Genomic DNA, 23,200 nt, shown 5'->3' on the forward strand with positions numbered 1-23,200 from the left:
TGAACCTGAGGTGTAACAAGCAGTCCTAAACATGCCCTTCGATAAGGAGCATCTTTTCAGCCCTCAAGTGGACTCCACCCTTGAGAAGCTGAAAAGACACTGATACAGCGAAGGCCGTTGGTGCGTTACAGTCCCCCTCCCAAAGAGCTACTTTTCATCGCCCCGCATTTAGAGGTGGTTACAAACCGCCATCCTCGGAGGCCTCCATCTTTCAGTCCAAGCAGCCTTCTAGCACCTACTCGCGTGGCTTCTATAGAGTAACCTATAGAGGTAACCTCTAGAACGAAGTAGAGGTAAGAGCGCCACCACCTCTACCTCTTCATTACCCTCTAAGCACTGACTACTTATGTCCACCCCTCCATCCCCCCTCCACACACACACAAAATTCTACACCTGCCAGGGGTCGACTTCAAGATTTCCACATGCAATGGGTCAACATCACTTCGGACCGCTGGGCCCTCTCCATTGTCCAACATGGTTACTGTTTGAAGCACTGTACCACTCCTCTAAACGTTCCCCCTCGCTCTCGCAGACTTTCTCAAGAACACTTTCTTCTCAAGCTAGAAGTACAATCCCTTCTTCTCAAAGGGGCCATCTAGCCAGTTCTGCTACATCACCAAGGAACAGGAGTATATTCTCTATCCTTCCTCATTACCAAAATGGACGGCTTTCAGACCCATTCGGGACCTATGGCCCTTAAAGCATTTTATTCTTTCAGAATATTTTCACATGGTCATTCTTAAAGACGTGATTCCTCTATTACAACAGGGCGACTTAATGACCGCCCTTGATTTTAAGAACGCTTACTTCCATATTATCATCCATACTGCACACTGCAAATATCTCAGATTCTTGGTTGTGGGAAATCACTACAGAGTCACCAGAGCTCCCAGGGTCCTCACGAAGTGCTTAGCTGTAGTGGCAGCACATCTTAGGCGGTAACATGTATACGTATTCCCTTACCTAGACGACTGGCTCATCAAAGCCAGCACTTTGGCACAATGCCAATGTCACATTCATATGACAGTGGACCTTCTGAACAAGTTAGGTTTCACATTCAACTTTCTCAAATCCCACCTTTACCCTCTCCAGATACAGCCATATCTAAGAGCTATACTCCATGCACAATTAGGGATAGCATAACCCCAATCCAGCTCGTGTTCTAAACTTCCAGTCTCTGTTACCTCAGTTTTGAGAAAACTCTTGATGCACCGCCAGGTCTGTGATGTGCCTGTTTGCGATGATGGTCTTCTGAATTGCCCTTGTTCCCCACACCAGACTTTATAGGCGTACCCTACAGCACTGTCTGTCTCATCATTGGGCTCAATCACAGGGTCTTTGGAGGATCTAGTGTTGTTAAACTGCCATACTCTCTGCTCTGCAGTGGTGGAATACCACCAACCTATTGATAAGGCAGCCTTTTCTAGACCCAGTGCCCCAGATCATTCTGATGACAGACTCCTCACACAAAGGCTGGGGCGCTTACCTTCAAGCGCTCTCAGTACAGGGACATTGGGATCGTCCTCATCAATCCCTACACATCACTTTCCTAGAGCTTCAGGCAGTATTTCTAGCCCTGAAAGCATTTCTTCATCACCTCTCTCTCAAAGAAGTCCCAGTCCGCAGAGACAACACAACAGCAATGTACAACCTTCAGAAACTGGGGAGGACACAGTCACTCCAGTTGTCACAACTTTCTCAGACAATATGGAAATGGGATCTCCACCATCACATACATCTAGTGGCAGAGTATCTCCCGGAAATAGACAACCATTTTACTGACCTGCTCAGCAGGATGCAGCAACAAGTCCATGAATGGGAACTCCCCCCGCTAGTCCTTCAAAAATACTTCTGTAAGTTGGCCAATCCTCAAATAGATCTTTTCGCCACAGCAGAAAACACAAAATGCCAAAGCTTTGCCTCCAGGTATCCACACCCTTTATCCAAGGATTAAGATCTATGGATTAACTGGTCATGGAAATCTGCCTACGCTTTTCCTCCTTCTTGTAGCTCCTGCATGGACAAGCCAGACCTAGTTCATCACACTGTTGGATCTCTATGTAGTTCTCCACGAGAGGCTTCCCAAAAGGCCAGACCTTCTCACGCAAAACAAAGGTCAGGTCGGGCATCCAGATGCCAAATCACTCAACCTTACGATATGGCTCCTGAGGTCATAGTTTGGTTACCTGGACCTCCCTGCAAAATGCATTGACATTCTCGGGGAAGCTTGTAAACCCACTACCAGAGCATGTATTGCTGCAAAATGGAAACGCTTTGTTACTGTCAACCCAAACACATTCATCCCATTAAAGCTACTGTCCAAGACATTTTCTGCTACTTGCTTCATCTACAGAAATCAATTTACCTTACACCTCCATTTACTTACATCTCGCAGCTATAGCTGCATATTTACAGAACAGACAACATACATTTCTCTTAAGGATTCCAGTAATTAAAGCAGTTATGGAAGGCCTTAAACTGGTTGTTTCACCAAGATTGCCCCCTGCATCATCTTGGAACCTAAACATTGTTTTTGCCAGGCTTATTGGTCCTCTTTTTGAACCACTTCATACATGTCCCCTTCACTGCATCTCATGGAAAGTGGCTTTTTTAGTCGCTATCCCATCACTCCAGGCCCTACCTCTGGAATTTCAAATACATTGAGACAAGGTGGTTCCTCGTGCCAATCCGAAGTTCCGCCCAATTTCATATTAATCAATCCATTGAGTTGCTGTCCTTTTTTTCCGCAACCTGACTCAGTTGCCGAAAGAGCCCTTCACACTTTAGACGTGAAACACGCATTAATGTTCTACATTGACAGAACTAAAGAGTTTAGAAAGACTAAACAGCTCTTTGTTGCTTTCTACCTACCACATAAAGGCAATTCAGTATCCAAGAATAAGATAGCTAGTTGGATAGTAAAATGTTTTCACACCTGTTTTGCTAAAGCAAAAAGACAACTTCATGTTACTGCCAGAGCACACTCTACCAAGAAGGGAGCAAATATGGCTTTCCTTGGAAATATACCCCTAGCTGACATTTGCAAGGCAGCTACATGGTCTACACCACATATATTTACAAAACACTGTTATGTGTATGTATTTGCACACCAACAAGCCAATGAAGGCCAAGCCATGCTAACAACACTTTTCCAGTCAACTGTAACTCTTACAGGCTTGCCACCACTTTTCATGGAGGGACTTATTTTACAGTCTATGCATAGCATGTGTATCTAGAGCCACATATACCACCACATGGAAAATGTTACTTACCCAGTAATCATCTGTTCTTGGCATATTGTACTGTAGATTCACATGCACCCTCCCTCCTCCCTGGACACCTTTGGCCGTTTCTGTTATTTTATATTTGCATATAGTTGTACATATGTAGTTACATTTGCATGGACATCTTTCTTCATGCTTCCTCTACACCCCTTTTCTTACCCGCCTGCGGGAAAACAGTCTAAAAAAGGAGTCAGTGCCCATGCGCAGTATCACCGAGAAGGAGGAGGTACTCCATCCCATGACTTGAGAAAAACAAGTCCTGTGGCAGATGTTCATAGTGCTGGAAGGCACATTCGGTACCTATGCACTATACAAATTCTCCAGAATAGAATTGAATAGTATGCCTCTTTAGGCCTATGCTGGTTTGGAAACACAATTCAATCTCAGAGTGGTCTATACATAAGAGCCATTTCCACATGAGGCCAGTGTTTTTCCATAGCCCTTAGCAATCACTCAAAGACCATCCCGTGCTAGGTATGCAAAAAGCATTTCCTGGTATTTAGTACTTTCAAGCCCACTCCTTCCCTTAGTGTGCTTAGTAGTTCCCTAGATTTTCTAGGCATATCTTCTTCCCCAATGAATGAATCACAATGTCTAACCGGGAATTGAAGACATTCAATCAGTTTGTTATTGGGAGAACCTAAAATATGTTTAACATTGCTATGGGAGTCCAAAGAGGTAGTTCTACCAATGGTTACCTTGGAGTAACTGTGACATGGGCATTCACTGTTTGTCGTATGGGGTGAATTGAGTCCATTACAAAAATGTGGGCCCTGGGTAATACCCAGGCCATTGGAGGTGTAACAAGCCACAAGTGATCAGTGATGTAACTGTATGTGTGCATAGTCATTGTGTGTGAGTAGCTTACACATGACTAGGGTAACATTTCTAATACATTGACAACCTCAATAAATCAGAAGGAATTGGTACGGTCCATCTGAAAGCTGGATGAAGTCTTCGGCTTTGCATGACGGACTGAAACATGCTGGCCAGTGGATGGAGCAAATGGAGCATCCCGAAACATCCCTCTTGGTTTTTAATCTGCCAAGGATGCCCTACGAGTAAAGGTGGTTGGGGAGGGGGGCTGGGAGGGTCACCTGAGGCTGTTTTAAACTATTTCCTAGTTCTCTCCAAAATCCTTTTCATTTTTATCAAAGTGCTCCCTCCAAAAATGGCAGTGAGCGCGCCCGTAACACCAAATGTGCCTAGCGTAAAACTTTGTGATGAAGCATGCCACAAATCAGGCCGGGTGAGTGTTCTTTAAAAAAAAAATAAAGGCAACCTTTTTCATCTCTGTGAGGAAATATGTTCTATGTAGTATCACTAGCACTGAACCTCCTCCTAGTGTTTTTTTTAACTTACTATTTGGGAAGCTGAGGTGTCCTTATATTCTTCTCCCTTTCCCTTTTTTTTTTTTTTCTTTGTTTGTTTACAGGGAATGCCCTTAAATCCATAATTTTCCCTGTGCCCACTTAAAAGGTGAGGCTGTATTCAAATGTTTGTTCATCCCAGAGTCCAGTCCCAAATTCGTGATTTCCGATTTTTATTATTATTATTTTTTCCCAGATTGACCCAGATCCCGGTCTAGAGTCTTAAAAATTCAGAATCTCCACTACCATAGAAACTTATTTAAAGGGTTGTTTCGGGGCTAATACGATGTAGTCTGATTAGCAAAGAGATTTAGCTTATGTTCCATGCTCCTTAGATGGCATGCCCACCTCTCCCAGGCAACGTTTGTGCATTATTGCAGAGGTGGGAACATTTGGTGAGCAGGGTGACCCTGCCTTGTCACTCTTGATAGTGTGAGTGGGAGATTTCGTTCTTTTAGTTAGTGATCGTACTGTCTGGGGAATTATAATGCAAATGCATAAATCACTGCATATTCTAACCACATTTTATTCAGAATATTTCACAAAAAAGAACAAGAGAGATGCTGTCAAATGCCTTGTATGTATAAGAGTTATGTCCACCACTTTCAGAGTTAGGGGTGGAAGGACCCAAGCCTTGGAAAGAATTGTATTGCTTAGTCAATTTGTGGACTTTCGTTGAGCAAAGCATTTTAGTAGAAGCTTTTTGGCTCTGTGTCTTTATACTTTTCAAGCTTCAGATCACCTGTTCTATCTCCTCTACTCAATAAAAGGTCATCGGCATTTAAGGTCATGTAGTGGATGCTTCCCCACCAACCTCCCCCCCCCCCCCCCCCCCCCCCCCCCCACACACACACACACACACACACTCTCAAGCCTCTATATGCAGTGCCCGCTCTTGCCAGACTCACTAGGGGCTAAATGGCAAGGGCAAAGAGGAGGTGGGAGAGTGGGCACCCTTGCCTGGTGCCTCGTTCCACTTTATAATCTCCCCAGATGGTGCTACCAGTGTGGACTCTTGCCCGTTGCACAGTATAAAGTAATTGTGTCCAGGATACAAAATGTTCGCTAAGACCAAATGTGCATAGCACTTCATATAAGTACGGCTATTCTAAGCTATCAAAAGCTTTCTCGAAATCTACAGCGAAGACCACTGCACTGTTCTTATCGTAAGAGTTGTCAAGTAACGAGAATAGTCGATGTATGTTAAGGGGTCGTATGCCATCTGGGGATAAATCCTGCCTGATCTCTGTGGATCAAGTGAGGCATATGGCGTAGGAGGCGTGTCGCTAGGATTTTGTAATCCACTGATAACATCGACAGAGGTCGATAGAATGCTTCCATTGGTGGGAAGTTTCCTGGGTTTCAAAAGGGGAATGATAAGGGCCTCGTTCTGATGGAGGTAGAGCCCCAGCTTTCTTGGCTTCTTCATACATGCTAACCAATCGGGGGCCTAATGTTGCTATATAGGTTGAATAAAATTCAACTGGTAGGCCATCAAGGCCAAGGGTCTTGTTTCGCGCCATACTAGTGACGGCCGCTTTCACCTCTGAGTGTGTAATTGCCTGCCCCATTGTCTCCAATTCTTGTTTCAACATCGTCTGGCGAGTGAGGTGTGTTAAGAATACTTGGATGTCTGTGAGGGTTGACCGAACTTTGCTCGTATAGAGATCCAAGTAATTTTAGTAAAATTCCTGATTAATTGCAGCATTGCAGCATGGCTATAGAGTATCTGACCCAAGGATGTACCTAGCTTGACTATGACTGTCCCTCTCTTCGCTGAATTTGCCAACCATGCCAAAAGAGAGCTCGCTCACTCGCCCTCTGCATGAGCCCGTGCCAGATAAGCTTTGTGACCATAGCAGCGCAGTCTTTCAACCCCTGTCACTACTCCCTCTCTGGGTTCTATGACCAATGTTTGGAGATCTGGGTGCCCAGGGCGTCTCTGCTCCAGTGTCCTCAACTCACGTTCCCCTTTCTCAATGTCATGAAGTAGTGTGCGTCGGGCACCCTTGGCTGCCGAAATGCATCACCGCCTTAAAGGCATCCCATTCTAATAGTTGTGAGGCCGTGGATCCCTCATTTACTCCATAGTAGGCAGTTATGTCATTAGACATGCAGTGAGCTATGCTCGGGTAGCTGTAGGGGTCTGACCTCTCCTCTAAATGGGGCCTCTCCAATAATAATGCAGTAGACAGCAGGCATAGGCAGCAGAAAACAATCCCCTTCTTAATTTAATTAAGTATTTCCCAACTCCCAAGCCCTGGGACGATTATTGTGACCCATTTGCCCAAACATCTTTGTGCCCGCTAACGCTCGGGCTATGGTCTCTGGGGGGGGGGTTAATGAGAACGGCAGTTTGTGGCATTGGGCTCTGGGTATCTCAGGCACCCACCAGATTCCCTAAACCCCAAATCTTAGAAAAAAAATAAATCATAAATCATGCCACAGGGGAAGTCTTATTACGTTGGTGGTAACAGTTTTTTTTAGAAGCAGGGATTTACCGCCAACGCTAGTATTTCAGGGCAGGTGTTCGCCATGGTGCCAGAGCAGATTTCTAGATGAGCTTATCTGCAGTTCCCAGGGTGACCACCAGGAGGATCTTGCTGGAGGGCATTGAGGTAATTGAGTCTGTCTGATTCAGATCTGTCCTCACTTGCTTCCCGGAGTGAATACCCGTGGTCTGGCGATGATCTACCCAGTGATGCAGCTTCAGCGACCGCCTCCTGTCGTCCTTTCTGCACTTCCTTCTCAGTGGGAGGCCCTGTCTGTGCAGCTGGTTTCCGTCCCAGTGAGCGAGGTCGGCGCTTCCTCTTCTGCAGCCGGGGTAGGTCACTTGGGCCTGGGTTGGGCTGCCTCTCTATCCAGGCCCATGCTTCCTGGGGGGTAGAGAAGAATTGCACCCATGTGGGTGTCGCCACTCTAAGTCATGCAGGGAACTGCATGGAATATACTATAACCAGTTCCCGGAGTTGCCTTTTCACAGTAGTGAAGACAGCACTTGGTGCTGTACCTCTCTGGAAAAATCTTGAAGTATGGAAACTTTATTGTTCTCCACCACAAGGTTTTCACATGTCCGAGCACACTGCAGAATGTAATCCCAGCCCTTAAAGTGGAACAGCCTTGCCACCACAGGTCTCAGGGGAGCTCCCGGGGGTTAAAGACGAGCTGGCACCCTATGTGTCCGCTCCAGGGCAAATGGGTGGAAGACTTGGACACGGGCAGTGAGTGTCGGGTCCACAGGGGTCATGACTCATGCATCTGGAGTGAGATTTAGGTCTTTCTGGGACAGCGCTGCTGTCCTCTGTAGTTCTTGGTACTTTTGGGCGCAGGGCAGTCCTCCGGAGTTGGCAGAGGTAGCTGGGCCCGCTGGATGTGGCGCTAGTTTTCTTGCAGGTTCTTTGAAGCAAGAGACAGGCCAGTAGGGCTGGGGCCAAAACAGTTGTTGTCTTCCTTCTTCTCTACTGGGGTTTTCAGCTTATCAGTCCTTCTTCTTGTAGGTTACCAGGCATCTGGTGAGCTGGGTTCAGGGAGCCCTTAACTCCTAGATTTAGGGGCGTTTTAGGGGTCAGAGGGCAGTAGCCTATGGCTACTGTCCCTTAGGGTGACTACACCCTCCTTGTGCCAACTCCTTTTGGGGAGGGGGGGCAGCACATTCCTATCCCTATTGGTCCCTGTCCTCCAAACCAAGATGGACACCTTAGGGGTGGTCCTGGCTGGGGTTGTCACTCCTCCTTGTTTTCCCTAATTTTGCCGCCAAAAGTGGGGCTTTGTCTGGGGGGGAGGGGGAGGCCAGGGCAGGCATCTCCAGTAGCTGGAGAGTCCTGGGGCACTGTAACCCGAGGCTTGAGCCTTTGAGGCCCACCGCCAGGTGTTACAGTTCCTGCAGCGGGAGGTGTGAAGCACCTCCACCCAAGACCGGCTTTATTTCTGATCAGAGTGCACAAAGGCACTCGCCCCATGTGATCAGAAACTAGTCTGAAAGTGGCGGGCTGGCACAGACTGGTCAGTCCTACACTAGCAGTTGGGCTAACATACAGGGGGTATCTCTAAGATGGCCTTTATATGCATTTTTCAATAAATCTCACACTGGCTTCAGTGTGGGTTTATTGTGCTGAGAAGTTTGATACCAAACTCACCTGTGGTATAGTGCACCCTGCCTTAGGGCTGTGAGGCCTGCTAGAGGGGTGACTTACCTATGCCACAGGCAGTGGTTTATGTCGACTTTGCCTTTTTATCCCCATCAGCACACACAAACTGCCAGGCAGTGTGCATGTGCTGAGTGAGGGGTCCCCTAGGGTGGCATAATATATGCTGCAGCCCTTAGAAACCTTCCCTGGTCACAGAGCCCTTGGTACCATGGGTACCTTTTACAAGTAGCTTAACTGTGTGCCAGGTCTGTGCTAATTGTGGAAGCAAAGATACAGATTTAGGGCAAGAACACTGGTGCTGTGGCCTGGTTAGCAGGGTCCCAGCACACTTTCAATCAGAGTTGGCATCAACACTAGGCAAAAAGTGTGTGTGTGTGTGTGGGGGGGGGGGGGGGGGGGGGGGCTAAACATGCCAACAGTGGCACTTTCCTACACAGTCACTGTATCACGAGCTCCTTGTTGAGGTTCCACCCCATCCCCCTCCCCCCACCCCTGACAGGCAGAGGGGCCCAGCTGACGGTCCGAGAGCCGTCGCGTACTGCTTCTGTAGATTTCTATTCTCACTCCTCTGGGTCCTCACCCCCTCAACCGTGTCTCTGTGGCAAGCCAGCCCTGCAACAGCTATCGGGGGCCAGTCTACAAACTGATCCCTCCGCCCCCTGTCCCACCGTACGTTGCATTCCACCTATATTCTGGGACTTCCAGCTTGCTGTTCACGTGCCCGTGTGCAGGGTGCGATATTCTTCTCCAGGGTGCACCCCCCCCCTATCCACTCCCTGTCTTACTGGTTGTGGTGCCAGACGCCGCAGCACGATCCATCTAGGGACAGTAGTTGGGGCCCTCGTCCTCATCGCTAGCAGCCCCTCTGCCCGAAAAGGTCCCCCGCTGGTGGTTGCAAGCGGTGTCCTTGCTTTCAACTGCAGGGGGTGCTCCCCCCCACCAGCTCCCTGAGCTCCTTTAAGTGCCGGCCGCCATCTTAGGCAGTCGTGCATCTGTGACTCTTAGGACTGCTGCTCAATCGCTCCAGATGGGGGCAGGGCACTCCACTATTGCTTCTCTCAACTTTCCATCCCAGCAGTGGCTCAAATCGGCAATAGCGCTAGGGAGCCACCTCATCTGTCCGGATCTCCTCAATTGCACTCCTTTGTCCGCCGTGCGGGCCGACGGAGTAGCCCAGTCTCTGGCTGCCATCTTGGCTCCCCCCGTGGCTGCCGACCTGGTCCCAGCTATCTTATTCGTCCACCCTCCCCAGGTGCCGGTCATCTTCGGAACAGGTCAAACAGGGCCAAGCATACTGGAGCTCCGGAGCTCACCACTCTACTACATTTGCTGCTAAGCCACGCCCCCCTCCTATCTTACTTATCACAATTAATTTGAATGATTCTTGATTTGTGATTGAGGAATACAAAGAGACCAGTTTACGTAATTGGTATATAGAGCTCTTGTCTAGCATCTTTGAAAACCTCCCATTCCTCAAACGCCAGATCTTTGTGAATGACCATTCCTCTGGAATTGCTGTGGTTAATGCCTATTGGACCGCAATCTGGTATGGGTTTTTTGCAGACAGATCACATTCGGCGACTTGCAAGAGTGCACACCATATCTTATGGTTTTTAAACCGGAAGTTGAAGCCTCATATATTCCAGTTAACTGTGAACAATTGGTGGCCAGAGTGATGCTCTCCCTCCACCCTCCACTTCACCAACCACTCTCACCTACCTCACTCACCAAAACCACAACTGGAAAGAATGCTATAAATTAACTTTACTCAACAGTGGTGTTTTGATACTCACTATGTGGTGGTGATACACCCCTGTTAATGGCTACCTAGTAGCTGTGTTGGGCTCCTAATTGTTCTAGTTCGCTACTTTCTGGGGGGCATAAGAAAATGACTTTAGTTGTCCATACTGACAGACACTTTATGCAGTGTTTTCATATACTGATCTGTCCAGGTATTAACTTTCAACTGCTGGCCTCATTGTGTCTGTTTTCATCTGCCACGTTTCATGCCAGTGTGAGCACTCTTCCTCCTACTGTCAACTACTATAGGGTTAGTGGGCCTTCCTGTTATGTATCCAAAGTTTCTGTTTCAAAATAACCTTTAACCCCTTCGCTGCCAGGCCTTTTGCCCCTCAGGTGCCAAGCCTTTTTTTTGGCTATTTGGGGCAGTTCGTGCTTAGGCCCTCCATAACATTTTGTCCACATAAGCTACCCACACCAAATATGCGTCCTTTTTTTCCAACATCATAGGGATTCTAGAGGTAACCAGACTTTGTGTGTTCTCCTGAAGGAGACCAAGAAATTAGCCAAAATACAGCTAAAATTTCGTTTTTAAAAAAAAAATTGGAAAAAAGGGCTGCAGAAGAAGGCTTGTGGTTTTTTCCTCTGAAAATGGCATCAACAAAGGGTTTGGGGTGCTAAAATCACCATCTTCCCAGCTTTCAGGACCAGACAGACTTGAATCAGAAAACCCCATTTTTTAACACAATTTTGGCATTTTACTGAGACATACCCCATTTTTACTATTTTTTGTGCTTTCAGCCTCCTTCCACTTAGTGACAGAAATGGGTGTGAGACCAATACTGGATCCCAGAAAGCTAAACATTTCTGAAAAGTAGACAAAATTCTTAATTCAGCAAGGGGTCATTTGTGTAGATTATACAAGGGGTTCCTACAGAATATAACGGCTGAAATAAAACAAATATAGAAATTGAGGTGAAAAAAACAACAATTTTTCTCAATGTTTTAATCTGTAACTTTTTCCTGCGATGTCTGATTTTTTTAAAGCAATATACCGTTACGTCTGCTGGACTCTTGTGGTTACGGGGATATATACGGCTTGTAGGTTAATCAAGAACCCTAGGTACCCAGAGCCAATAAATGAGCTGCACCTTGCAATGGGCTTTCATTCTGTACCGGGTATACAGCAATTCATTTGGTGAAATACAAAGAGTGAAAAATAGGTATCAAGAAAACCTTTGTATTTCCAAAATGGCACAAGATAAGGTGTTGAGAAGCAGTAGTTATTTGCACATCTGTGAATTCCGGGATGCCCATACTAGCATGTGAATTACAGGGCATTTCTCAATTACACTTCTTTTTTTTTTTACACACTGTCTTACATTTGGAAGGAAAAAATAAAGAGAAAGACAAGGGTCAATAACACTTGTTTTGCTATTCTGTGTTCCCCCAAGTCTCCCGATACAAATGGTACCTCACTTGCATAGGTAGGCCTGATGCTCGCGACAGGAAACGCAACCTGGACACATCACATTTTTACATTGAAATCTGATGTGTTTTTTGCAAAGTGCCTAGCTGTAGATTTTGGCCTCTAGCTCAGCCAGTACCTAGGGAAGCCTAGCAAACCTGCGCATTTTTGAAAACTAGACACCTAGGAGAATCCAAGATGGGGTGACTTGTGGGGATCTGACCTGGTTCAGTTACCCAGAATCCTTTGCAAACTTCAACATTTGGCCAAAAAAAGTCTTTTTCCTCTCATTTCGGTGACAGAAAGTTCTGTAATCTGAGAGGAGCCACAAATTTCCTTCCACCCAGCGTTCCCCCAAGTCTCCCGATAAAATTGATTCCTGACTTGTGTGAGTAGGCCTAGTACCCGCGACAGGAAATGCCCCAAAACACTATCTGGACACATCAAAATTATCAAATACAAAACTACCTGTTTTTTTTGGGGGGGGGGGGGGGTAAGGGGTAGAGGAGATGCTGCGTTTTTGGTCCTGGGCTCAGCGGCCATCTAGGGAAACCTACCAAACCCAGACATTTCTGAAAACTAGACACCCGCGGAGTCCAGGGAGGAGTCTCTTGCGTGGATCCCCCCATGATTTCTTACCCAGAATCCTCAGCAAACCTCAAATTTAGCTAAAAAAAAAAATCACGTTTTTCCCACATTTCTGTGTAGGATCACTGCACCGGGACAAATTTCCTACTACCCAACGTTCCCCTCAGTCTCCCACTAAAAATGATACCTTACTTGTGTAGGTGGGCCAAGTGCCTGTGACAGGGAAGAGCCAAAAACATGTCGATATTGAGGGGGAACCAAAGCAGGTCCAGAAGGGCAGTTTGAAAAAAAAAAAACATTTTTAGACTGACAAGTGCAGCAGAATTTTTATCGGTATAGATGGGACGATGTTGGGTCATAGGAATTTTGTGGATTCCTGTAGATTCCGGAAGGTTCCATCACTAAAATGTGGGAAAAATGTGTGATTTTCAGCAAAGTTGGAGGTTTGCAGGGCATTGTGGGTAAGAAAATGGTGTGAGGCGCATGTGAAGCACACCACCCTGGAGTCAACCAGATGTGTAGTTTTCAGGTGTGTCTGGGTCTTGTGGATTTTTCTACATGGCAGCGTCCCAAAGTAAAAAAAAAAAAAAAAAAAAAAAAAGTGCAGCCCTCACCGTTCTAAGTGGGACGATTTTGAGAGTTACCAAGCTCTCATGCCCCAAATGTAAAACCAAAACCCAAAATAATCAAATGTCTTCTTGCTTGCCGTGGGATAAAATGTTTTAGTGTGTGGGGGGAGAGCTGAAAGACTGTTACCCCCTTCAGTTGGCGTGGGGGCATAATCAGGCCTATACTGGTTCGTAGCCACCACCCCCACTATTTTGTATTATTTTTTATTATTCCATGCCATCTAGTACACTTTCTGAACTGCCCCAAACCCCCAACTCCCCCCCCCCCCCCCCCGGGGGTGTGGATCAGGGATAATTGCCCCATCTGCCCACTGGCAGAACAACTTTGACCCCATTTATTTAGGTTGTGGGTATGACCCTCTTATTTTTGAAAAAAAATCTGCCCTGGTCTCTGGTGGGCTTTCTGCTCCCCTTGGGGGCAGATGGGCCTTCCAAAAATAGGCCGATCGCCCCCAAGGGGGGCAGATATGGCCAATAGTAATCTGCCCCCATGGGGAGCGACCCTTGCCCAAGGTGCAGCCCCCCCAAACAAAACACACTCATACACTGCTGAGCATTTCTCTTCCGCAATCGCACTGGAAGCATGCTTCCAGCGCAATGGGAGGTGACTTCTGAGACGGGGTTGGGGGTGGGTCAGGGGTGGATGGGGAAGCGATTCCATTTCCAGCCCAGACCTGGGGGGAAAGGGGGGGGTGGGGGGGGGTGGCCGTCGGGGGGAGCACTAGTGCTTCCCCCGAGGGCCGGTAAATGGACGTAATGATTACGTCCATGGCGCCACACAGGCGCAGCAATGGGCGTAACCATTACGTCCATGGCATGCAAGGGGTTAACTCATTGGTTCACTTGAGTTTTTCTTCAGAGTAAAATCCAAGATAGAATGTAAAAGACCTGTCTTCCCAGATTTGGTTATTTCTTTGTTTTTGTGATGTATTCTGCAAATTTTGCCACTTGTCGATTGCAGCTTGTGAGGAATCCTGCAACAGATGAACACAATTCCCCTTGAATTCAAGCACATCTTCCCATCTTGCCTCCTGCAGACTTTTATCCATTGGTCTTGAGCCTGATGCAGACTGTAGAGCTCCCAAGCTGTGCTCCTACAGTGTTGATAGATTTACTATCCTCATCCCACACTATGTGCTTGAATAGCGAGACACAAAAAGCCACTATATCAATACCATCGAGATTCTGATTTTCCTAATCTTTATCTTTCCGAAACCAGTCTTCCAGCTCATCACATTTGTCTTTCAACTCCAGCAGTTCATCTGGCACTTCTCACAATGAAGCATGAGCTTCTTCCGCTGGGGATTTGATCTTTTCTGTGGTTTCGGATTGGTACTCACTCTTTCCCTCACTGCATAGATGTCCTTCTAAATATTGCACATTGTGCCTTTAATTCCCATTTTTACTGAATTGAGTGGTTCCACAAATGCTTTGCTTAGCTTCTTTTCCAGGTCTGAGAGTCAGTGCATGATGTGTGGGAGAGCCTCTTTGTTTGCCCACAATCATTTTATTCTGCAGCCTTGACATTTTCCCATGGTTCTGCTTCCACAAACTCATAGTACCCTCTTTCTCTCTCCAGCATGAGTGAAGGTCTTGTTGCAGCTTTTCAATGCCTGTTTGCTTATTGGGTTTAATTCAGCACCCAGGCAGTGAGAATCTCAACAACTTGGCATCATTATAAATGCAGAGATGCCCTCTTATGTTCTCATGCGCTTTGCTCTGATTAGCTTAGCAAGGCCTATCTCTGGTGTCTGTTGCAACTCCCAATTGCCCTACATTTTTTTTTCCAGTTGACAAAGGTGTTGACTACCACCTAACTCAACAGCACATGCAGGAGAACGAAAGCAATATGGCAAAAATAATATTGCTCTGCTGTGATGTCTTGTGATGACCATGGCTCCTGCCTCTGATTTTGATATCTGAATCTTCACCTTGTTGTATGATCCGTTTACTGACTAGCTACACGAACCAGATAATTCAAGTAAAGTATGGTGAGGGGAAGGGAGTAGAGGCAGAAGGGAAGCAAGCACCACTTCTCTTTTTTTTGATGTACAAAAGGTCAGTGCCATGCCCTTTTTAAATTTCTCTCTTCCCGAAAAGATAGATGTATGTGTTCTTTGAAGTTTCCTGCTATTGGATATTCAGTATTTTCCAATACTTGAAACAGTACATGTATTTGCTTTCTCACTGCCCCTTTTTCCCCAGCAACAGAACATAGCTTGACCAGGAATAGTTTTGGGAAGTGGATGCATGTGAACCACATCTATAAGTATCACTCTACAAATAGTAAAGTTACTACTCATTCCTGACAAAACTTGAGGCACTGTTAATGAAAAGTTTACAAAGGTTGCCATGCTGTGAACTCGCATGATAAAGCTCATTGGAAAGTGTTAAATTAAAGAAGTGTACCTGAAAAATAAACTATGCTTAGTTTGTGGTGTGAGCAACAGACTTGGTACCCTCTTATGGTAAATCTCTTCAAATTGTATACTGTTTTTGGTGCATATGTTTCTATTGCTTCTGTAATGTAGAATTTGGTCTTTAACACTATTAACATTTACAGAAACTGAACACAATCCAACATTTCCAGAAAGTACGAAATAGACGTGGTCCTGCTTTGTGTTTATGCTTGAAATGTGCAGAGTATGGAAATCTTTGTTAATGCCATTTCTTTATTTGCAACCTCTTTTCTTTTACAATTTCAGCAGCACGGGCCTCTCCCCCACGTGAGCTTGTGAAAGTACCAACCTCCACGCAGTCACCTTCCATCCAGGGCCAGAGTGTGCTGAGCTATAGCCCATCCCGGTCACCCAACGCCAGCCCAAAATTCTCCAGCATGTCTGGGTACAGCCCTCCATTGCAGTCCCTGTCACCTGTGGGTGGTACATCCTATACTTACACCAAGGTAAGACCCATAACAAAGGACGTCTGAGTGGCTTTTCAAAAACAGGTAGTCATGGATCTCAGTCAGGTTCCTTAGATGAATGATGCACATGCTGTATACTGACCAGTTAAATCATGTTTATAGCTTGTGTGATGGTTGAAGCCATGCTTTTGGGAAGAAAATGTCTGCCTTTCTGTACATTTATTTCTGGTTGAAGGCTTTGTAGTTTTATATAAAAACAAGCAATGTTATTACATCTCAATCCCCAAATTAAGTACAAAGTCTAAATAGTGATGCAAGGTTCATAAACCTATACTAAGGTGCTTTGTTGTACATGTAAAGGTGTATTTATCAATTTAGCTTCCTGCTTTCCCTCCTTCACGCTTTCAGTCCAACCAAATTGCTTGAGAATCAGGCTAGATGGCAGCTTAAAAAAAGCTTTCTCCCAAATGATATTACATAGTACTCAACAGACATAACCATTAAAAGAGTGTTTCTCTTTCTTGGAGGCTGTAATCAGATCTATTGAACTCTTTATTTGACATGTGAGAGCTATACTGTTTTATGTAAGTTATAGGCAGGGATTCTCTATCTGTATATACATGTGTTGCTCACTGAGTGTCCGTTGTTACTGTGCATACAGTTACATCGGTAGTCATTACTTTGAGGTCAGTTCATTGGGAGTACCTTTACATTAATTTCAAAATGTACGTGTGTGTGTGTATATTTAACGAATTTGCAGTAATTACATTTAACAGTAATATTTAACTATTATTAAACACTTCTGTTATTACATTTAATTATATCTAAAAAAAATTACCTAATAAAATTTAAACTACTCATCCATGACTGCTAGAAACTCCCTACTACCCTACTCTGAACCTTAAAAGCTGTGTACTACCCTTAAACGCTTTTCCATCCTGAACACTTAAAACCGCTTAGTATCCCTATAAGCTCCCCATCCTGAACCCTAAAAGCTCCTTACTACCTGTATAAACCATCCTTGAACCCTAAAAACCCTTTACTGTCCTTATACACTTTTCATATCTGAACCCTAATAAAAACATTACATCTATACTGTACCCATCCACGAACCCATGAAAACACCTTACAAATCTTCCAAAGCACTTCTAAAAACTTAAAAAAACACATATTAAATTAGTTTTAACATATTTAAACAAACTCCTGCTTCTCAATAGTGAACCCTGTTTTATTAATTGTGTTAAATGCACTTCGTTAATTTATCATTTGGAAGTAAAATTAATTTGATTAATTTTACTTCCGTTGTTTTAAGATACAATGTTTTATATGTAGATATAAATATTATTCCAACAAACATCTTATTCTATTTGACAGAAAGCACACACACTCCAAGCTTTTGGTGGCAACTCTCCTTGATCTGGAGATCGAAATTTAAAATAAAGACAGACATTTAAAGTGTTTGGGTGAAACTGGAGCATCTCATTATGGAAAGGGGCACACCATCCTTAAAGGGACTGATTGCAACATTAATCAATACATTTTCATGTAACATAAATCCATAAATATAAATCAAGCATTGGCAAAGCCAGTAGGTCTTGCCTTTTGGCCTTATTAGCATTAGCAATTGTTTTTAGCATCTTACGGTATTTGTGCTTTGATGTCTGGATGTAAAAAAAAAAAAAAAACTTACGACTTACAAATAAGGCGTTGAATAAAGAGCCCAATGTGTGTGTTTTAAAAAAAAAAAAATAATTTTTATACTAATTTAGTAGCATATAGATCTGATGTAGTCATAAAAGAACAACTGATTGGTTAGGAATAAGTGTGGTGGTGGATCATGGCGTACTAGTGTTGGAAAGAACAAAGACAAACAGTACATTGTTATTCTTCAGTACATGTGTGAGACAAGGCATGGAGCCGCAATTTAGGTAAGGCTTTCGATGACATATAGAGGCTTAAATCCCTCAAACCATGTGACAAAGTATATGTCAGCATAGTGTAACTATTCCACAGTTTCAGTTTTTTGGCACAGAATCTAAGTTTCCACAAGTTTCGGCATTCGTCTTTCGCTTGGAGGTGTAAACTTAAAGGAAGTGACTTACAACATCAGAGAATCCTTACTTAACGTGAAAGGTTGGAATGCTTTCGGTTGTAGAGCATCAGAATATAAAGTGTGGGACCAAATGGAGTCAGTGATAAATGGGCACCCTGTAAACCCCACAGCAGATCAGACTATCTAGTGGCAATTGTTGTGGCAAATCAGGTGTAGGAGCAAAAGGGGGAGATCCACACGCCCATGTTCCACAGGTTGAAGTCCGTTCTGTGGACATGAGCCATCAAGTTTGGAGAAGCCCAGTGGGCTGCAGGACAAAGCTGCCAGGGGTATGAGGTGCAGTGTTCTCACTTGACTTTAGCCAGAGCAGTTGAGGAAGCATGTAACATAGCAGATTACACTGCAGCGCATCATGCCTCGGCCAGCAGAATGTCTCTTCCTCGCACCAGGATCACCCACCCCAGAGTGAATTTGAGGGGGACCTGAGCCTCACATGAACGTGGAACACACCAGCCTCTTATTGCACTCTCCATGGTACTTCCATTCATTCTCGTCAATCTTCTTGGCTTCCATGATCTGGTCTAGGGCTTTTTGTTTGTTCGGGCAAGAGGAGGCACTTTCTGTCCCCTCCGAGATACAACTGTCATTGGCGGGAGGGCAGACATCGATGTCCTGCCAGGCAGGCAATGTTTCATGTATAAAACAAGCACAATGTCCCATGAATAGAAGCCTACAACAAGCCCACATTTTTCAAGAGAAATAGACTAAACAAGCCCAACCCCATACGAGTACTAAAGGTGATGATAAAAGTAAATATTTGCTTTTCTGTCTTAGATACTGACAGCAACACACATCATAACTTCAGTCTGTGGTACTGTTGCAACACAAAGCTGTGAGGCCTGGTTATCTTACTTAGTGTGGGGAGGACTGAACAGTAATACTCACATTAGTTGGGACTTACATTTGCTTGTTGATTCAAGGCGAGTTATGCATACTTTTTTCCTTAAAATACGTTTGGAAGTGGTTGTACAATGTTGCAAAGCATTTTTGTCTTCCTTATAACACATCCTTCCTCTGACCCTAAGTATTTGCATAAATAAAAAAAGTTAAAAAAACATTGCGTCCGTGAAGGAGTGGCCGTGATTCGGTGCTGCATTAAGTGGGAAGTGCTGGCTGGAACCCAAACTTGCTTTTCATTTTGACAGGAGCATCTCTGTTGCCATTCTGAACTGAGCCACACCTAAGAAAAAAAATAATGCGCTGACAGGCACGTACATTAAAGAACAGAGAAAGCCTATGTGTAACAGGTTGCAGTGTCCATCAGAGGAAATCAAGCAATGAAAGGAGGGACAAATACAAGCAAGTGACCAGTAAAAAAAAAATTAAAATGCACATTTATGAAAGGAACTACAAAGAACCAATTAAAAGCAACGGGGAGCAAGAGGCATGCACTTACTCCACAGAGTAGATAACAGCATGTCTCGAAGAAACTGCGCATGTGCAGCCTAGGCGAGACCTAAACAGTGTGCTGGTTGTGTAAATAAATCAGTATTATCATTTTATCAAATTAACCCTGTGCATTTCTATATATAATAATAATATATAATTTGAAGAGGGACCATTATGTTTAGAATACAGTTATGCCTTATGTGATTTTCAATTTGGATCATGGAAATATAAAACATTATTAACCTCTTCGCTGTCAGGCCTTTTCCCCCCTCCTGTGCCGAGCCTTTTTTTTGGCTATTTGGGGCAGTTCGCGCTTAGGCCCTCATAACTTTTTGTTCACATAAGCTACCCACACCAAATTTGCGTCCTGCTTTTCCCAACATCCTAGGGATTCTAGAGGTACCCAGACTTTGTGGGTTCCCCAGAAGGAGGCCAAGAAATTAGCCAAAATACATTTCAAAAAATGGGAAAAGGGGCTGCAGAAGAAGACTTGTGGTTTTTTCACTGAAAATGGCATCAACAAAGGGTTTAAGGTGCTAAAATCACCAGCTTCCCAGCTTTCAGGAACAGGCCGACTTGAATCGGAAAACTCAATTTTTCAACACAATTGTGCCATTTGACCGGGACATACCTCATTTTTACGATTTTTTTTTGGTGCTTTCAGCCTCCTTCCAGTCAGTGACAGAAATGGGCATGAAACCAATGCTGGATTCCAGAAACCGAAACATTTCTGAAAAGTAGACAAAATTCTGAATTCAGCAAGGGGTAATTTGTGTAGATCCTACAAAGGTTTCCTACAGAAAATAACAACTGAAAACAAATAATATTGAAATTGAGGTGAAAAAATCTGCAATTTTTCTCTACATTTTACTCTGTAACTTTTTCCTGCAATGTCAGATTTTTTAAAGCAATATACCGTTACGTCTGCTGGACTCTTCTGGTTGCGGGGATATATAGGGCTTGTAGGTTCATCAAGAACTCTAGGTACCCAGAGCAAATAAATGACCTGCACCCTGCCTTGGGTTTTCATTCTATACCGGGTATACAGCAATTCATTTGCTGAAATATAAAGAGTAAAAAATAGCTATCAAGAAAACCTTTGTATTTCCAAATGGGCACAAGATAAGGTGTTGAGGAGCAGTGGTTATTTGCACATCTCTGAATTCCTGGGTGCCCATACTAGCATGTGAATTACAGGGCATTTCTCAAATAGACGTCTTTTTTTACACACTCTCTTATATTTGGAAGGAAAAAATGTAGAGAAAGACAAGGGGCAATAACACTTGTTTTGCTATTCTATGTTTCCCTAAGTCTCCTGATAAAAATGATACCTCACTTGTGTGGGTAGGCCTAGCGCCCGCGACAGGACATGCACCAAAACACAACGTGGACACATCCCATTTTTTTTACAGAAAACAGAGGTGTTTTTTGCAAAGTGCCTACCTGTAGATTTTGGTCCCTAGCTCAGCCGGCACCTAGGGAAACCTACCAAACCAGCACATTTTTGAAAACTAGAGACATAGGGGAATCCAAGATGGGGTGACTTGTGGGGCTCTGACCAGGTTCTGTTACCCTGAATCCTTTGCAAACCTCAAAATTTGGCTAAAAAAACACATTTTCCTCACATTTCGGTGGCAGAAAGTTCTGTAATCTGAGAGGAGCCACAAATTTCCTTCCACGCAGCGTTCCCCCAAGTCTCCCGATAAAAATGGTACCTGACTTGTGTGGGTGGGCCTAGCGCCTACGCCTACGGGGTCGCTCCCCGTGCGTGACGCGCAAAAAAAAAAAAATCCCCACTGCCTAGTGGTTTCTGCCCCCCTTGGGGGCAGATTCACCTAAAGTCGGCCGATTTGCCCCCGGGGGGGCAGAAATGGCCTAAAGTAAATTTGCCCCCACCCTCCCCATGGAGCAACCCTTGCCTACAAGGTCACTCCCCTTGCGTGACGGCACAAAAAAAAGATCCCTGGTGGCTAGTGGTTTCTGCCCCCCTTGGGGGCAGATTGACCTAAAATTGGCCGATCTGCCGCCAAAGCGGGCAGAAATGGCCTAAATACAATTTGCCCCCCCAGGGGAGCGAGCCTTGCCTAAGGGGTCGCTCCCCACCTCTTAAAAAAAAAAAAAAGAAAGAAAGTAGCCCTGACGCCTAGAGATTTCTGCCCCCCCCGATAATAACAATAGGCCGATCTGCCCCCCCTCCCTCCCCCGGGGGGTCATAAATGGCCTAAAATATATGTGCTCCCCCGAACCCAACCCAGGAGTGACCCTTGCCTAAGGGGTCGCTCCCCATCTGTAAAACAACAACAAAAAAATCCCCGGTGCCTAGTGGTTTCATCGGCCTAATTAAAATAGGCTGATCTGCCCCCCTGGGGGACAGAAATGGCCTAAAATAAATTTGCCCCCGAGGGGAACGACCCTTGCCTAAGGGGTCGCTCCCCTTACGTGAAATTCATGAACAAAAAAAAAATTAGCCCTGGTGCCTAGAGGTTTCTTCCCCCAGGGGGGAGCAGAAAAGGCCTTTAAAAAAATGCCCCCCCTGGGAGCGACCCTTGCCCAATGGGTCGCTCCCTTATGTCAGTTACATAAATAAAAAAGACATCCCTGGTGTCTAGTGGGCGTTTTGACAGCCGGATTGCTTTCAATCCGGCTGCCGAAACGCAGAGAGACTTCAAAGGAAAGGAAATACATTTCCTTCCCTTTGAAGCCTCTCTCTGCCTCCCCCACGTGATCGGAAGAGAAATACAAAGCATTTCTCTCAGCTTCCAGCGCGATGGGGGAGGCTCTGTGATAATCAGCTCACGCGCTGACGTCACAGGGGGGTTGGGGGTGGAAGGGGAAGGGCTTCCCCTTCCATCCCTGACTTGGGGGGTTGGGGGGGGAACCCGACAGAGGGAGCGCTGGCGCTCCCTCTGGGCTGTGTGCCCAGGACGTAATGGTTACATCCTGGGCACAGCAGCACTGTGCCGCAGGACGTAACCATTACGTCCGCGGCACAGAACTGGTTAATCAGTGCATGATAAGTCATAAACCGATTTGGGGCCAATATTACGCTATAAACTGTGATTATTATTATGAATAAGAAACATGTTGGTGGTCAGATGTATGGATATAATCTGTGCCTTTGTGGGTGGTTACAGATGAAATGATAATACTGATTTATTTATACAACTGGCACACTGTTTTTTTTTTAAATTTATGTATATAGGTTGCTTGCCAATGTATTGTTTAATATTGTAGTTGATCCCTTTACAGATGGCGCCCACTTTCCCTAATATGAGATGGAACACAGTGAGTGTGAAAGGAAAGGCTGTAGGATGTGGTATTTTGTACCACACAACCAAATATAAATATCTGTAAATCAACTATATGCGTTCAGCAATTAGGAACCCAGAAATGAAGCACTTTTAGTGTAATTCTGAAGTTTGGTGGAAACTGAGATTTTAATTGGATTGAACAAATCATGTCACTTTACTTGGTGATGCACAAAAGGTAAATATTCACAGAACCCTGATTTCCACACATTATAATTTGTGTCATATATAGTTTTACCAGTAAAACTGTATGTGTAAACGTAGTGGCCATTGGAATGGAAAATGTTCCCTCTGTAA

At 44.9% G+C, this 23,200-nt stretch overlaps 1 protein-coding gene across 3 annotated transcripts in view; it reads left to right on the plus strand.

Annotated features, from left to right (window-relative positions):
* TMEM209 (transmembrane protein 209) overlaps window positions 1-23,200 on the plus strand; it is a 247,680-nt gene that overhangs the window by 59,809 nt on the left and 164,671 nt on the right. For 2 of the 3 annotated variants that reach the window (XM_069229331.1, XM_069229333.1), the window contains exon 6: window positions 15,933-16,132. In XM_069229331.1, the coding sequence (XP_069085432.1) occupies window positions 15,933-16,132 (200 nt within the window). The remainder of the gene's footprint in view (window positions 1-15,932; window positions 16,133-23,200) is intronic. The other variant, XM_069229332.1, reaches the window with a different exon arrangement.

The sequence above is a fragment of the Pleurodeles waltl genome, chromosome 4_1 (assembly GCF_031143425.1).
Source record: "Pleurodeles waltl isolate 20211129_DDA chromosome 4_1, aPleWal1.hap1.20221129, whole genome shotgun sequence".
Lineage (NCBI taxonomy): Eukaryota > Metazoa > Chordata > Amphibia > Caudata > Salamandridae > Pleurodeles > Pleurodeles waltl.